This window comes from Thalia democratica, chromosome 8 (assembly GCF_965202585.1).
Source record: "Thalia democratica chromosome 8, ktThaDemo2.hap1.1, whole genome shotgun sequence".
NCBI lineage: Eukaryota > Metazoa > Chordata > Thaliacea > Salpida > Salpidae > Thalia > Thalia democratica.
Genome location: NC_139172.1, coordinates 44,480,419 through 44,499,010, shown reverse-complemented (window position 1 = coordinate 44,499,010; position 18,592 = coordinate 44,480,419). Strand labels below are relative to the sequence as shown.

Below are 18,592 nucleotides of genomic sequence, written 5' to 3'. Positions count from 1 at the left end.
AACTGTGTTCATAACTTAAGGTAGTAAAAAGTTCTTGTAGTTTTGTCATTACTGTAATTTAAATAAATAAATAGATTTTAAAGTTTCACACTAAATTAAAGGTGTAAGTATAAAAGCTAAACAGTTAGACAAATTTTGATTCTACCTTAACACTTTCACTAAAGTTGTTTATCAAATTAGTATATCAGCAAAAAAAAAACTTAGTTTGTTTTGACTGCATTTTGTTTAACCTAAGACTAAATAAAAAAGTTCAAGAATTTGTGATATAAATGTAAATTTAGGTTACAATAAAACTTCTAATTAGTTTTGGTTTTTTTGTAATTTAATTTGACTTGAAATTAGCTAAGCACGACCAAATATGTACCACACCTTGCATTATGCATTTCTATCTTGCTTTTTTTAATCATAAATATTTTTAAAGCAGTTAAATTTAGTTAAAAGTTAAACAATGCAAATCTTTGTAAAAACATTGACCGGTAAAACCATTACATTGGAAGTTGAAGCTTCTGACACCATTGAAAATGTCAAAGCTAAGATTCAAGACAAAGAAGGTTTGTAAAATTCAACTTTTAAGAAAAAATGTATATTTATTTCAACAATTTTATTTTAGTTTTTAAAACAAATTGAGTTGCGCTTTACTCTAATACTAAAACTTTTGCTAATTAGAGCCTGTTAATTTTTTATTTAAAATATTTTATTTAAAACTAGAAAGAGCATTTTGTATTTATGTCCTATATTTTCAGGTATCCCACCAGACCAGCAACGTTTGATCTTTGCTGGAAAACAATTGGAAGATGGAAGGACTTTGTCTGACTATAACATCCAGAAAGAGTCCACTCTTCATTTGGTGTTGAGACTTCGTGGTGGAATGCAAATATTTGTGAAAACATTGACTGGTAAAACCATCACATTGGAAGTTGAAGCTTCTGACACCATTGAAAATGTCAAAGCTAAAATCCAAGATAAGGAAGGTTTGTAACAAAAATTAAATTTTAAGTAAAACTAATTTAGTAATTAGCAAAATCTCAAGATCTTAAATTCTATAAAAAAATTAAATTATGCTTTGTTTTTTGACTTTAACATAAGCATAATATATCTTTACTCGTAATTTTAAATAACTAACAGTTTAATAAAGTGTAATCTTAACTATAAGCTTATAGAAACAGTATAGTTAAAATTAAAATACGTATAGAGTCTAGTTTAAAAAAGTTGTTTTAATAGATTTACAGCTTTTAAACTTATTCTATATTTATAGTGTAGTGGTGTTTTACTTTTTCTTTTTACTATGAATTTATAAGTACTTAAATTTCTTTTTATAAATAATGTGCAAAAAATAAATTAATCCAACAAAAGTGTTTTTTTTAGTTTCTTAATACATTTAATTGTTTGCATCTCTATAAACAATAAGGCTTTTATATGGTGTTGAAAATATTTATTCTTAGTGCACTAAATAAGGTGACATGTATTTAATATGTAGCTGTTAGTCTAATTTAGCAACATAAAATAAAAATGAAATGTTTTGTAAGTATTAAAATTAATTTAAGAAAAATATTCGTTTTATAAAAATGTGTACCTGAAATATATTTAAGATAGATAAATTTTTCCAAGTTATAAAATTGATATAGTTAGTGAGTGTAAAATTAAAATATTATTTGAAGATAATTAGTGTTTTATTTTGCAAGTTAATAATACAAAATTAGGCCTAGCACATGTAATAAATACTTTTAATGAATCCATTTTAACTAATAAAGTATGTGACAAATTGAATTTAACTATATAATTTACTCTTAATTTTTAGGTATCCCACCAGACCAGCAACGTTTGATCTTTGCTGGAAAACAATTGGAAGATGGAAGGACCTTGTCCGACTACAACATCCAGAAAGAATCTACTCTTCATTTGGTGTTGAGACTTCGTGGTGGAATGCAAATATTTGTGAAAACATTGACTGGTAAAACCATCACATTGGAAGTTGAAGCTTCTGACACCATTGAAAATGTCAAAGCCAAGATTCAAGACAAAGAAGGTTTGAAAAAGTCCTAATTGATTTTAAAGTATTTTATATGTAATACATCTACAAAATACTAAAATATATATAAATCCTTATATAAATAAAAGCTTCAACAACATATTTTATTTGATAAAAAAAAGTGATGTTTAATTAAAGTCATATCTTGAAACTTATGATATAGTAGAAAGCAAAAATTTCTCTTAAATTTTGATTTTAACAGTGAAAAGAACTAAAAAAGTTGTATTAATTTCATTTTATCATACATTTCTTTTTTACAGGTATCCCACCAGACCAGCAACGTTTGATCTTTGCTGGAAAACAATTGGAAGATGGAAGGACCTTGTCCGACTACAACATCCAGAAAGAATCCACTCTTCATTTGGTGTTGAGACTTCGTGGTGGAATGCAAATTTTTGTGAAAACATTGACTGGTAAAACCATCACATTGGAAGTTGAAGCTTCTGACACCATTGAAAATGTCAAAGCCAAGATCCAAGACAAAGAAGGTATGTTAGACTCTTAGCTTTTAACGAATAAACAAACTTATAAACTTCAATTGTAAGGATTTGTTAATAATATTCTTAACAAAAATGAGATGTTAATGTAAAAGGCCAACCTACTATTTCCTAAGGATTAAATTAGCTGTTTAATAAAACACTTAGTTTTTTCAAGTTACTAATTCAACAAGCAAAATTTTGTGATGAATATTAAAAATAAAAATGTTTGCTATTAGTAAAATTTTGAAACTCAAATTCAAAAACTCCAATACTTAAAATTATTAAGCATAGTTAACGTAGGTTGAAAATTTATGCAGTTTAATCTAACAAATAAAAAAAAATCCTTAACTATAGTATTCATGTGAAAAGTTGTAAAACTAATTTTACTTAAGTCTATAAAAACTTATAAAAACAACTTAATTATAATGTAAAATTACTTTTTAAAGAAAAAAAATTATTTGAGAATACCTGTAGAAACTAAATATTCTGAATATAACTTGAGCAATTTCTATTCTTGCTGTTCTATATAATTCGATGTGTAATAAATGTTAATTTAAGCGTAGCATTTGTCTAGGTTAGTCACCTTAAAAAAGAATATTATTTAAAATATTAATTACATTACGGTATTATTTTCTCTAAATGATTTGTACGTTATAGTATTGATACTTTTTACAAAAAAAAAAATCATGTTCAAATAGTTATGTAATTTTAAAATAAAAGTTTTCAAGATCATTATTGAATATTACAACCAGTTCAAAATCAAACTAAACTTAAATATGTATATCTTAAATTTAAGTAATGTTTTAGACTTAAAATACTGTAAAACTAACATACAGAAGATAAATAATATGTACATCTTACAGCATTTAATCATGCTTTCTTTCAATATTTTACAGGTATCCCACCAGACCAGCAACGTTTGATCTTTGCTGGAAAACAATTGGAAGATGGAAGGACTTTGTCTGACTACAACATCCAGAAAGAGTCCACTCTTCATTTGGTGTTGAGACTTCGCGGAGGTCTATAACCCGCCCAAACTTGTATTCATTGCCTACTTTTTGGCATTCCCTTTATAAATTTAGCATGTTTGTAGTTTGTTAATTGTCGCAGTATAAAAAATAAATTTGTAGCACTTTAAAATTTGTTGGCTTTTTTTATGTAAACGACGGGCTTGATGATATTCTCCTTTGCTGTAAAAATGCAGAAATTTTATAACAAAAAATTAATAATCAAAAACTTTATGTTTCCTTCATTTATTTGAAGTTAAATACATTTATAAACGTTAAAAAATTATGGTAAAAAAAACCAAGCTCAAGTTTTAAGTTTTTGATCATTTAATCTATTTATAGTAGATTTTTTTAACTTAAATTACAAGTAAGTTTACTAAAAATCTACTAACATAAATATAACCTGTTTTCTTTGGCAAAGTACTTTTTTGATACTAAATTTTATGGGATGTAACAGTAAAGTAATCGATTAACTTTTGTGAGTAAAACTTGAAAAACATCTATCATAATACATAGTTTTTGCGTGAATTAAAAGCAAATGCATTTGAAACAAAAAGTCAAGTGTTACTCGGATAGCTATATGAAAACGGTTTTTGGATATGCTAAATAACTGATTAAAAAGAAATAGGTTTGCAGTGAGAATGCTAAACATTTTAAACAATTTACCTAGATTTAAGTTACCGCTTAACAAGCAAAAGTAGTAAGATTGAAAAATCAATTTGTTCAAAAAGAACTTATTAAATATGATGCAAAGCTCTTAGTCTGTTTTTAAAATTAATATTGATTGTAATTCAAATTTATTCATTTACTAATTGAGAAAACATTATTGAAGTTTTCTTTTAAGACTAGTTCTTTGTTAACTATACAAAACTTAGCAACAGAACAGCTGTATTATTGAGTTTTTAAAATTGAAATCTCGGACGAACAAAGTACTAAGTAGTTAACCTCTTTTTTTAACTACGATTGAAAAAGCATTTTTGTTTAACAAATTTTAATTTGATTAAGTCTTTACCAAAAATATTTACATATAGTTTTAAAAAAGTAGACACTACTTTTTTACATGTATGTTTTTTTCACTTTTATTGCTTTTTGAATTGGTTTTAAATCGTCACAAGTCCTGTTGGTACGAAAAGTAGCATTAAAAAGTCTAATGACTTTCTGTGCTATCACTCAAAATGGATTCTTTTGAACGGAACTATAATAAATACTTTTTTAAATGGAACAAGGAACTAAATTCTAGTTGAAAAAAAATTTATAAGAAAATAATTATCAATAGAAAAGATGAAAAAATTGCTTAAGTTTTTTTACAGAAAAATATTTCGATTAGTTTGATGCACTGAAAATTAGAAAAAAAACAATCTTTTTGTTTCAGCGATTAAGGCTAAATATAAAACCTATTTTCTATAATTAATTTATTTGACTTGAAGACAAAACTTTTGAAATACATTTCATTATAAAATACCATTTTAAGATGTAAGCTAACTTCTGTGATTCATTTATCTACGTACATATTTTTTAGTTTGTTTATAAGCACATAGTTTAATTTTAGGATTTCACTTAAATGCTGAAAGAAATTAATGTTATAATGTATATTAATTTTGTTAAACTTATGTAATCTAACACAAGCTTGAAATTTTAGTTTATACTAGTGTATAAGTTTATTTAATGAGTACACAGAATGAGTTTTTAATGAATGCTTAAGTTTTCTTGTCATATCAAAATATTGATAGCCATTTGTGTTAGTTATCATACAGCTTATTCTTTATCTTTTTTTTTTTGAATAATTATAAAGACAAAAAAACCACAAAAAAAAGACCAAAATAACACATGGACGATTTAAAAAACATGAATGTTATAAAATTAATACAGCCTTTTTTTACAAACGTTTGCTTTTATAAAAGGAATAAAAAACAAGTTCTTTTATACTTTTTTAATGGCTTAATCTATGATTTAAGCAAATTAACTAAAACGTTTTGAACAATTTTTGTAGAAATTTTTTATTTAACTGGTTGAAAGTTTTTACGTATTTTTCGTTAGTTAAGTATTCATACAATCTCTGTTTTCATTTTTATTTGTTTAATTTGTTTATACAGATGAAAAGCTCTACAACTATTTTGGTGGAATGCTTAAACACTTTTTTGAACAAAGCTTAAAAGATTTGATGTTTCCGTGAGCTGGTTTCTTTATGTTTATAAACAAAAACTAACATTTAATATTTTATAATAGTATTAGACTGATATTCCAATGTATTTGTTTTTGCAACAGTTACGCTAAAATGAAAGTTTAGAGCTAGTATATAAACCAAAGTTTTCAAAACTCATTTTCATAAACACCCCCTTGGGCAGAAATTTAATCTCCCCTTCACTAGTTAATTACTAATTTACTTTCTAAGCGTCACACTAGATATTACCGCTGATAGCCATAATTGCCCTCGTGGGGATATCGATTATTTTTAGAATCCTAATCTGAGCATTTAATTGTTTTATTAAACTAATCTGCTTTAAAATTTAGTGATTGAATACTTTTTTCTATAACCATAAATCAGCTTTACTTAATGCGTCTGCTGAAAAGAGAAAAACTATAATCTTTTTGAAATTCATTTGCTTAGATAACTTTTAACTAAGTATATAAAATGAATTATAAAAGTTCTGTCTCAAAAACAGCATAAGCCAATTATTTGTTAAACTCTATATTCCGTTAATAAGTACAGTAATTTTTATCTTTAATTGTCAAGTATTTAATCAATTAAAGATCATCTAACAAAAAGTTATTTAACACACATAAAAAACATAATTCATTCAGTAAGTTTTAAAGTAAACCTACTCTGCATCATTTTACAATACCCAAATTAAAACAATTTTGTTTTTTCATTTATTTACGCTCAAGCAAACTTGTAACACAAAAATATTTTATTTTACTTTACCTTTTTTATCTAAGATTACTATTGATATTGTCAATACTTAGTATTTTTCTCTTAAATTAAAATCCAGGCCAATTTATCTTTTATTCTTTGTATTTTCCTTTTTAGCTTTTCTTTGTAGAACTTGGTAAAGTGAAATTCCTAAACAACTTATTTACTTTCTTGATTAAATTTATTAAAATTTTTCAGACTTGGATATTTTTCTTCGATTTTTATTACAGATTGAATTGAAAACAAATGGACTTCAGCGTATCTTTTTAAGCCAAAAACCTTGTATCTTTTAAGTTTGACATCAAAAGTATCAGTGACACCAATACTTTCAGTTTTCCTTACTGTCAACTTCACTCGTGCCGGGGTCCAATCCACCAATGAAAAGCGAGTATTTGTTTCCGTGGTAATCATACGTAATCTTGCCATGTCAAGTAACTTTCGAGTATAATTGTATACCAATGCTAAAAGATTTTGTGTTGATTACAGGATATTTTAAATTCAGCTATTTTTAAAACTTTTCACTCATAAAGTAATTGATATTGAAACACTTTTGTTAACTCCACAGTATGAAACACTAACTTCTAAATGAATTAACAATATAAGCAATACGCATTTTTATATTTCTAATCACTACTGTAATTTTTATCTATAACTAATAGTAAATGTAATCTAAAATTGTTATAATTTAATGACCTATCTTAAATATAAATTAAATGAGATTTGCACTTAGCTTGTAAACTATTATTTCTTTAAAAAAAAATCGTTCAAAGGAGAAATCATAATTTGAAAGTTGTTATATAACTCTATTATTTTTAGCAACACTTTATTTAAAGTTTTTAAATTAAACTGAAACAAAAAATTAAAACACTTATGTTGTAGATGAGCTCATATCTGCCTACAAATGAAAAATAAATTCAAAAGTAAGTAACAATCTGCACTCTGTAGCACTTTCTACATCTAATATTTTTGAAAAAATACAAATATTAAGATCAAAAAAGCAATAATAATAAAATTTGCTCTATTTGATACACATGTCATGACAAAACATTTTATTTGGTTTATTAATTGGTTTTTATTTGTTTGCTTAGAGTGTTAATTTATATTGATAACAAAATTAAGTGTTGTTATAAAAACTAAGTTGATCTCTTTATTTATATTTAAAAAAATTTTAACAAGTTTTTCATCTTAATTTAAACAAAATCAATGAAAAATATTCATTGCAATAAAGAATTAAAGTTGTGTAAATTTAGTTGATTTTACAACATGTGCAAAAATGACACTAGTGCAAAGTAGCGCCATGTATTTCGAACTCTGATGGTTATCATGATTATTTTAGTTTGTTTTAGCTAGTCTTTATTATGCATTTAGATTATTGGTAGAATGATTTATCAAACACTTAACATTTGTTTTTGTACATTGATATATTTTTACTTCCTAATTTATTTATATTTACAAAAAAAATACTAATAGCTTTCATAATAGTTATGTTTACTGATTTTATGAAATATTAGTTGTGTTTCAGCATTGTTTTCTCTATTACATGGTCAATATACGTATAAGCGTTTTTTGTTTCTATTTTTTACAATACTATAGTTATATTTTCAGGTATTGACGTATACAGTTGTAAAACTTTATAGTTAGTTAAACATAATCTCTAATCAACTTTAAAACACACAAGTTTATGATACTAATCGTTGTCTTGGCTATTATTACTTTAACTTCGTTCCTTGTTATAAAAATAACAATTAATCACAATAAACATTTACTACAGCTCATAACAAAGTGTATGCATACTTGATACAACATTTTAAAGTTATGTTTAGTTTGACTAAACTGTGATTCCTCGTTTGACCAAAGAAGAAAACGTAATTTATATCATTTTTCTACAAATTTTCATGCGCTAACTCACTTACTGAATAGAAAAGATAACTTTTAGTTTATCAAACGCTGATTAAATGATTCACTAAAAACATTACGCATTGCTTTTTAAATACTTTAGATTTGTTTTGTAGCATTTAAAAAAATATTTTAAATTCTTTGTTATACAAAATTTTACAAATAACCTCGTAACTTTTTGATTAACAACTTAATTTCAAAAAAATAGTAGAGGCTGGTAGAAAATCAAAGCAATTTGTGTCTAGTACAACTTAACAAAAATAGATTTTTCTCTAATTTATACTAATTGAACAAAAAATTTAAAGTTTTACACAATGAATTTGCTTAGAAGTAGTAAAATTAATTAGTTACGTAGTAACTAATTGTTTACTGTTGTTTAATTCCTTTTCTTATTATATTTACAGATTTTAAATGATCTAATTTTAATTAAGTTGAATTATATAGTGAACATATATGTCATAAATAAGTATATACTTTATAAAATAAAATAATTTAAACAATATATTGTCTGTTGAACTTTTGAATATTAAAAAATGCTTTAAGTAATATTTAGTTGCTGAATAGGGATGTGAGTACGAAGTAAACCAAACGGTTTTATAGTCTCTTTAATTTATATCCCCATGCATTTAGTTAGGACGAGGTAAGGTAAAAAAAGTAGAAGCCCTAAAACTGCTAGTTTTTATTTGGGAAATTAGTTGTTACGGTTCTGCGCTAAAATAATTTTAGGAGAAATTTTTAGAATGGGATAAAAATATTTAGTTCTGGCAAGTATTGAAGCATTTTAAAAGAATATAAAACGATAAAAACTAACGCTCAAAAGTTTAGGATCATAGGATTTAGTGTACAGAAAACTTTTTTGGTCATCGTTCATAAACTAAAGAATCTAAGTTTTGCTGTTCCAACGTTGATAATAAAACATCCAAGTTTTACAGTTATTTTACTCATATTCATTAGCTTTGTTTTGATATTTCGTACTAATTATATAAATTCACAAGATGGGTATCTGTAGTTAAGGAAAAGTTATGTTAAAGAAAAATACAGGGTTGACTATAGCACCAATAACAAACTGTTGTGTAGTAAAAGTGAAAAGAAAAACATTTTTATATATAATTTAAGTTATGGTACTACGAGAAAAAAAAATTAAGCTACATAACATGAAATTATAAGCTATCAATGAAATAAATTTTTTATTACGCAACTTTTAATCACCTGGAAAACTTACTCAAAAGTATCTTTGAATTATTACAAATGCTAAAGAAGAAAATTATTTTTTTTTACGTTAAGTTTTTATAGTTTTTTTTGAAAATGTTAAAATATAATTTTAAAACTTTTGCTGTACTTAACTTAAAATACTAAACAAGACTTGGTTTCTCGTGACAATGCCTAAAATGTCTTTTAATATCGATTCCCCGGACTATCTTCGGACTCTATCTTTAGAAAAAGGAGGGAAAGAGAAAATCCTTCTAGAAAATCTTCCCAGGATCAAGGTCTTCAAATCAAGATGTGCTCCTCCTCGCAGTAAGTTTTAAATAGTTTCCATATTAAGCACATTCGTTGAAAAAATATTTTAACTTTTTTTGTTTGATCTTTGTTATTTTTAACTTGTTCAAAAAATAAAACTACTTAAATGAGTTGAAAAAATAGTTTGCAATATTTTTTGAGCTTACATTGAAAATTTAACACTTAAGTAATAATGTTTATACTCAGTTTTAGTTTCCCACATAAATATCAGTGCTTTAATGTTTAACTGGTTTTGACAGTCAAACATTAAGTGTGGAATTTAAAACTAAGAATTTGAAAATCTTAAACCACTTTAAGCTTAAATTTACCTCTTTATTAACTTCAGCTCTCTAAAAATTTGAATGTAATTTTCTATCTGTAAAATTTACAACAATATAGTTTACTTTAAAATTAATTTATCATTGTTTTAATATTTAAAAATATGTAAACACTAATTTAGTCATAATGCTTAAATTTTACTTTAACAGGTATCAATTAAAATATTTTATTAATTATGTAATTTACTAATTACTTTTACCAATGAACTTTAATTGGTTGAAATGACCTAATTACTTTTTTATTATAGCATTTAAACTAAATTTGGTTGTTAAAAGTTTCAAAATAATCTAATATGATTTTAAAAATAACAAAATGAAAAATGTGTTGATCATATTTTAAGGTCATAGGGGGGTTGGCCATGTTTTTTACAAGTTGATCTTATTTTATAGAGTTGATTTTAGGCTTCATGATGCTTTTCATCGTTTAAAAAATTCAAATTAATTTTTGAGATATGACCACTCAAAGTCATTATTAGTTGTTGTATAGAGATTAGACTGTGAAATTTTGAAGAAGATTGCTTGAAAAATGTAGGAGATAGATTTTAGAAGAAATAGTCTTTTTGCTGTTTTAGTTTTCCTATTTCATAGGGAACCTTTTATGTGACCCGACTTTTACTGATCATATCTTAAAAAATAATTTGAATTTTTTTAAAACAAAAAAAAAGCATCTTTAAGCTTAGAAAAAACTATAAATTAAGATCAACTTGTATAAAACATGGCTTATCCCCCACCCCCTATGGCTTTAACAATTAACTATTCAAAATACACCAAGAAAACAAAGCTATCTTTTAAATTGTAAACCTATGTTGATTGTAGTTTTGAAAATACCCAGGAAGCTAAATTATTAACATTTAAAATCACAAAGTTTGGGAAAAAATTAAGCTTTTAGTCCTCAAGCAAGTTTTTACTAAGACAGCAAATCCTAATGTAATGGTAATCAAACAGTTCATCAACAATCCTATTTTTTTAGGACAGTTAGACAACCTTTATTTTGGCAAAGCTACCACACAAATAAAGTTATAAGCTTTTGTGCTATTGAAGTCTTTTTCAATTTATCATTTATTTTAAAGTTAACCAACAATAATTACAATGTAAAACCAACATTTTACTTATCAAATCAAAATAATGATAAATACAGATTTTTGTTGTCATATTATGATTACTCAATGTATTGGCTTTAAATTAAGAAGTCTTTTAAAAAGTAAACAAGTTTTTATAACTTATGTCTGGTAACTTTGCAAAATACAAGGGTCTTATTCAGAACTGTAATCTAAAGGTTCTCCAGAAAAGTGCACAAAGTTAGATTGTTGGTTTACTTTTTAGTTCATATGTTAGTAAAACTTGCTTGGGAATTCAAGTGTATGGAGTCTTGTTTTTTGAAACCTCTATTTTATAGGGTGTTAGTTTTTGATGGCCTAGTATTCCTAGTAATTGCCCTTTTGAAATTACTGTTAATGAAATATGTTTATTTAAAACTAATGAACTGAATTACATTTTGTTTACTAGATTCAAAAACAGCTAAAATTTTTTAGAAAAGCTATTGGAATAAGTCAGTAGTACATTTCTAATATTTGTGTAATTTTTTAAGTATCACTTTGTTCCTAGCTCTAATGTTTTTATATTTTTGATATTTACAGTTATTAGGGTGGCCACTAAACCTGGATTCCTGTAATTTGAGAAACTTGGATTCTGATATTATTGTTTAAGAAAATATTTTATGTTGTATAGTTTAATACTCTCATTTTTCATTAAGTTTTTTGTTTTAGAGTTTAATTTTAACTGTAAAGTTTTTTTTCATGCTTTAGCTAATTATAGTTTTGATTAAAGTTGGTTATGCAACTTGATGACTAAGAGGTCTTTTTGTGTACCCAGGTCCTTTAAATAAAAATTTTTGATAGGGGTAGGGAGTACAGCACATTTTTTTGGTATGTTGTAATATTCATTCAAGTACATATGATTTGGATGTGTTTTTGCTTCATTAAAAAGATTCTGAAAAAAAAAGTTTGCAGCCCAAAAACTAACTTTACCCCTAAAAATCACATACTTTTTGATTTTTGACTTAAACAGTAATAAAATCACTTATACATGTTCTAAACATATAATTTATGTCTTAAATAAAAGCTTATACTTATTGACATATATTTAAAGACATATTTTAACTGCTATTGATGTATTATGATGTCATAATTACCCCAAATGTTCAAAATTTGTCTGTAAAATGTAGGGGTAGGGATTACAGCACGTTTTTTTGGTCATATTGTAAAATTCAAATAAGTACATATGATTCGGATGTTGTTTTTGCTTGGTTAAAAATAATCTTAAAAAAGAAAAAAAAAAGCTAACCAACAAACTGATTTCAACCCCAAAAATGACATATTTTTTTGATTTTTTGACTTAAACAGTAATAAAATTACTTATACATGTCCTAGCCTTATAAATTATATCTTAAATAAAGGCTTATATTTACTGACATAAGTTAAAGACATTTCAACTGCTATTTTTGTATTATGACGTCATTATTACACTAAATAAACAAATTTTGTCTATAAAATCGTACTTTTTTTTTTCTAATTTAAAAAGCAAATTCTTATTCTGTTTTACTTTTAGATTTTTGATTTAGAGTATAAAATGTCTTGAGTCAGCTAGGCAGAAAGATATTACTGATGTAATGTCATTTCAATTGCATGTTGAAATATATATATACATTTAAAATACAAATAAATCACTTTCCGTTATTAAAAATTATGATTATTAAGAGCACCTGTCTAAGAGTAGACTTATGTATCACAGAAAGTGCATGTAAATTTATTAAAATTAGTGTAATTTTATTCTTTAAATTTAAGAATTTTTATTTAATTTTACAATAAATGTTTATCTGTATTAATTTTTTTAGCTTTAAGTATGTTATTGTTTTCAAATTACTATAACTTAAAGTTTATAAAGTATTGTATATCTAAGTAAATTAAAACTTAATTTGTTAGTTTGTTTAAATATTTTAATTCTCTAATTTCAAAGCTTTTTATCAAATCTTTTTTAGTTTTAAACTCATAGCAGTTAATTATTATTGTATTTACTTATATAAAATGCTCTCAATAATTATAATTTCTAATATAAGAAAGTGTTTTTAAATGTTTTTTATATATATATATATATATATATCAACATGCAATTGAAATGACATTACATTAAAAATATCTTCCTGCTTAACTGACTCAAGACATTTTATATTCTAAATCAAAAATATAAAAGTAAAACAGAATAAGAATTTGCTTTTTATATTAGAAAAAAAGTTTGATATTATAGACAAAATTTGCATATTTAGTGTAATAATGACGTCATAATACAACAATAGCAGTTGAAATGTCTTTAACTTATGCCTGTAATTAAAAGCTTTCATTTAGGTTATAAACTATAAGTCTAGGACATTTTTATTACTGTTTAAGTCAAAAAATCAAAAAATATGTGATTTTTGTGGTTGAAATCAGTTTTTTGGGCAGCAACTTTTTTTTCTGTGAAATTATATCTTTTTTTAGATTATTTTTATCTAAGCAAAAACACATCCAAATCATATGTACTTATTTGAACTTTACAATATGACCAAAAAGTGTGCTGTACTCCCTACCCCTACATTTTACAAAAAAAATTGCATATTTAGGGTCATAATACATCAATAGCAGTTAATATGTCTTTAAGTATATGTCAATAAGTATAAGCTTTCATTTAAGACATAAATTATAAGTTTAGGACATGTATAAGTGATTTTATTACTGTTTTAAATAAATACATCAAAATGTAAGTCATTTTTGGGAATGAAATTAGTTTTTTGGGCAGCACTTTTTTGTCAATTTTTTTGTGAAATTTGTTTTTTGTTTTTTAGTTTCTTCTTAATAAAGCAAAAACACATCCAAATCATATGTACTCATAAGTCCAGCAAACATAACCCAAGTACTCTCTACCCCTATTTTTGAGCACTTTTTTGTTTGTTTGTTCAATTAACTAACTTGACCTTAATAGTCTATCTCAATAAATCAAAGTAAACCATAAAAAATTGATTTTTTATATTTTTTCAATATCTAAAAAAAGTAGTTTTAATTTAAATATTGAAAATAAATGTTTCAATTTAAAATGCACAAATGGTTAAATAAGTTGCAATGTAACATAGTTTTTGGATAATTATGAAGGTAAGAAGACTAAATAGTAAAAATAATCCATGAAGCATTATGGCTATAGAGGTGGTCCAAAATAGAAAAAAAAAACATTAGCCTTTATTTAAAACTTTGAAGTATTAACTAAAAGGTAATTTTATAGTTAAAATTCCTAATATCAATCAGTTTTTAAGATATAATCTATTTTTTAAAGTTCCTAAAACAAAAATATGGAAAAAAAGTCATTCAAGGTTAATTTTATCTGAATAAAAAAAAAAAAAATTAATTATATCTTATACCACATTTTTACAATTGTACTTGAAGATTTTAGGAAATTGATCTATGCAATTTTACAAAAAACTTGTACTAAGCACATTAAAAAAAAAGATATATGTCCAGAATTAGTAATTTTTTTGTAAATTTAAAAAAGATATTTTTAGGTATAATTAAAGGATCAGTTTTTCACAAGTTGTTCATAACTAAATATTAAAACTAAAACTGAAGAAGTTCAAAATAATTGCTTGAAAATTTAAAAATATATGGCCTGACGGCAGGGGTCGTAATGACGGCTTTAAAAACTATTTTAATTTAAAGTTGCAAGATCAAAAACCAGTGGTCAAAACTTATTAATAAAATTAGTGAAGTGGTCATTTTAATACCTTTTACTTTCATAAAACAGGGTTGCCGAAAAACCTGGAATTCTGGAAAAACCTGGAATTTGACAGTTTAGGGCAAAAAAAACCTGAAATTTGAGAAATTTTGGAAAAAACTTGGAAAAATCTGAATTTCAAACAAAAATAATTAAAAAACTCTGAAAAATTTGGAGTTACAATTTTTTTTATATGTTAAGTAACAAAATTTCAATAAGATATGAAAAATATATAATAACAATAAAAAATGTTTTGTATCATTAAATTTTTCAATTAGAAACCTCATTTAAAGTAGCTTTATAGTATGTTTTCAATGTTGTTATACTTAAGACAATTTTTTTTTAACTAAAATTTAATTTATATTTAAGATTGACTATAAAGATTGTTTTAAAAAACTCTGGAAGAAATTTCAAAAAAATGTTGGCAATCTTGGTGAGAAAAACCTATTGATCTCTCTAACTTTGATTGTCTAAATGTGATTTACTACTTTTTACTTTTTTTTAAATGGTAAAAAACTATTTTACTATAGTTGTAATGTTTTGTCTCTTCCATTTTACATTTGCTTGTTGTTATAATTATTTCAACATAAATTCTTTAAATAGCAGCAAAAATTATATAAAAGTTGTGATTACTGTAGAAGTGTAATTCTAAAATTGTTTTTAAAATAAGTTATTAAAGTCTAAATATTTCAATTAAAACTGCTACTTAACAATTGATTAAAAAAAAACTAATTTGTTGATATTTATGTATGTTTTTTTATTTAAATTACATTTAAAAATAATGGCTAGTACTGCTCATTTCATTATTTGTTTGTTAAATGCTTTGTTTTAATTTACCAACCTTTTTATTTTGTATTTTTCATAAAACAGAAAATCAAAATATTGGTTGCAAGTTTTAATTTTAAGTTTTAAAAATTGTAGTTAAATTGGTTCAAAATATTGCAAAATAGTCTACACATATACCTAAAAAAAATTAACATATCAATAACATTTCCAGCCTTTTAACTTAAACTAAAAACAGTTTTTAGTTTCAAACTATTATTTTGTTAATTGTATTTAATACCATACAAAATGTATGGCAAGCAGTCTTGAAACAAAACCAGTATAAATGTTAACATTTAAAAAATTTTTACAACAGCCTTTTAATTTAAATTAAACAAAAATGTGCGACAAAGAGTTCACTTTCGGCCCCTGGTTTGTCAAGTCCACCAAGGGAACAATACTGTCCACTTGTGAAACAGACCAGATGTGCAGCGATCTGGACATTCCGCAGATACCAGAGATGGTTTTTGGCAGGAACACATTCCAGATCCAGTACAAGAACGGCTTCAATATCGAGTTCAACGCCTGCGATGCATTGAAGCTTGTGGATAACAAGCATGATAAACTGAAGGTAATATGAAGGTATTATGTAATATTTAAACTAAGGGCATGGGAGGTGCAACTTTTATTGCTCTAAAAGATAACATTGGTTCTTATTTGAAAGTTTGAAGCATCAAATTCGAAAAAGTTTTTATTGGATTTGAAAATCTTGTTTAACTTTTGAGATATTGTTAAAAAATTTCTGCTACAAAAATGAACCCCAAATTTTTTAGATTCAGTATTTTTTGAAATTTAAACAAACCTATCTTCTTCATTTTTTGAGATAGAGACTTTAAACTTTTAGGAAATGTTTCTATTATAGTTTAAAAGACTTTTAATATTGCAATTTTAAAGATATTAAAAATGACTATTAAGATTATGAAACAAAAAGAATAAGTGTTTTTTTTCATAAAGTTTTTATTTTCAATATTTTTATATTAAATAGAAATTTGAGACATGATTCATTCAAAAACATTTCATTAAGCAAACAAGTAAAATATATTTCAGCTTACCCTTATCAACTTTTGTTAGCAACTAATTTAAAAATAAATGTTGAGTAAGAATCAGTTATAGATTTCATCAGAAATACTTAACTAATAAAACTAAGCAAAATTAAATAGAGCTAGATTAACATTTTATAATCACAAAATTATAGATTAACTAGTAATTTAACTAAAATAAGCATACATACAAAAATAAATAAAAACAAAAAATTAGTAAGATAAATAAGTGACAAACAACATTTATAAAACTTTTATGAAATATATTAATTTTATTCTAAATAACTAATTAAATAATAAAAACAGGTAGCAGTAGCAAAGGAGTGGAAAGAAAGCAGAATGGACAACGCTGACATCGAGAAAGTGACCAAGCCTTTCGATTGGACGTTCACCACCGACTACAAGGGGACACTGACCAATCAGGAGCACTTGCAAATAGAAGAAAGCGAGGAGACGATCGACTTTGAGAAGCTGAAGCAGCGCGAGAAGATATTGTACTTTGACGAGATGGTTTTATTCGAGGATGAGTTGGCGGACAACGGCTCGGCTGAGCTCAACCTGAAAGTCAGGGTGATGGAGTCCTGCATGTACGTCCTCATGCGCTTCTTTCTGAGGGTAGACGGCGTTTTATGCAGGATCCACGACACCAGGTTGTACCACGACTACGCGACAGACTTCATGATCAGGGAGTACAAGGAGAAGGAGGCTCCGTGGAAGGACCTGAGCTACATCGCTCCGGGGAAGTTGACGGATCCGTGCGCGGTGGAGCCGTGTTTGAAGACCAAGGTTTATTTGAACGAGAAGTTAAAGTTCACCCAGCTGGCTGAGAAATACAAAGCGGAGAACTGTGAGGAATAAATTGATTTTATAAGTTTTTATTTCTTTTACTGATTGCATTTTTAAATAGTTTTAGGTAATTTTACTCATTGATTTGTGAAGCGTTGGTTTTAAAATTCAGTTGATTGTTTGGTTTTTATAGATTGTGCTACTCACCAAATAACTTTATTCGTTGGCCATCAACTCTAAGTAAAATAAATATTTATTTGAAATAATTTTAAATATGTTTACTTCAAATGTTTTCTTTATTAATTACACTTATACAGTTGTCTGTTTATATTTTAAAGTTTAAATTATTTTTTATAAATTTTTACTTGTTTTGGTTATCATCCGTAAGACTTTAGCTATGTCTGAAATTCTTTTAATTTTCTGTTTTTAGTTGTATAACTTTTTTATTTTTTTATGTCTAAGATATAGTACTCATTTTTGAAAGTTATGATTATTGTGTGCAATTGTAATTATTATTGATATTTAGATTTTAAGTTTATCGTTTTATCACGTTGAAAAAAAAAATTCTCTACATTTAAATAACTTGAAATAAAACAATTTCTGATAAAAAAATAAGAATCTACTTACACTAATATCATTTGTTTTATAGAATTTTTATATAGAACTATGTAACAGTTATTTTAGCATAAAGAAACTATTTTTAAAACTATAACTTGTTTGTTAGAAATTAAAATCTTATTTGTTTTTAAGTAAACATAATTTGAGCTTAAATAAAGTTATAGTGTAAACTGCTTTTTGGCCTAACTTAATTGTGCTTTAAATTTTGTAGTTATGCTTGATTAATATCATTTTGGATTTGTCAATTAACATTATGATGATTAAAATTAAATTTAGTTTATAGCAATAACGTTAAAAAACTTATATTTTACTTGTAAATTATCCCCAGTGTAAAATTTTTAGTATCTAATAAATAAGTACTTAAAGCTCTCA

The 18,592-nt window shown here is 25.2% G+C and overlaps 2 protein-coding genes across 2 annotated transcripts; both read left to right on the top strand.

The window, feature by feature from the left end:
* The first annotated feature begins 418 nt into the window (after window positions 1–418).
* On the top strand, window positions 419–3,648 carry LOC145842419 (polyubiquitin-B). Its single transcript, XM_082949857.1, has 5 exons — window positions 419–551; window positions 744–971; window positions 1,799–2,026; window positions 2,290–2,517; window positions 3,405–3,648. Exons 1-5 carry the CDS (start codon window positions 449–451, stop codon window positions 3,533–3,535), a joined length of 918 nt encoding a protein of 305 aa, XP_082805983.1. The 5' UTR covers window positions 419–448; the 3' UTR covers window positions 3,536–3,648.
* A 12,451-nt stretch (window positions 3,649–16,099) lies between these two features.
* On the top strand, window positions 16,100–18,085 carry LOC145842455 (TIP41-like protein). Its single transcript, XM_082949908.1, has 2 exons — window positions 16,100–16,347; window positions 17,123–18,085. The coding sequence occupies exons 1-2, from the start codon at window positions 16,117–16,119 to the stop codon at window positions 17,672–17,674; spliced, it is 783 nt and encodes a 260-aa protein (XP_082806034.1). The 5' UTR covers window positions 16,100–16,116; the 3' UTR covers window positions 17,675–18,085.
* Window positions 18,086–18,592: the final 507 nt, after the last annotated feature.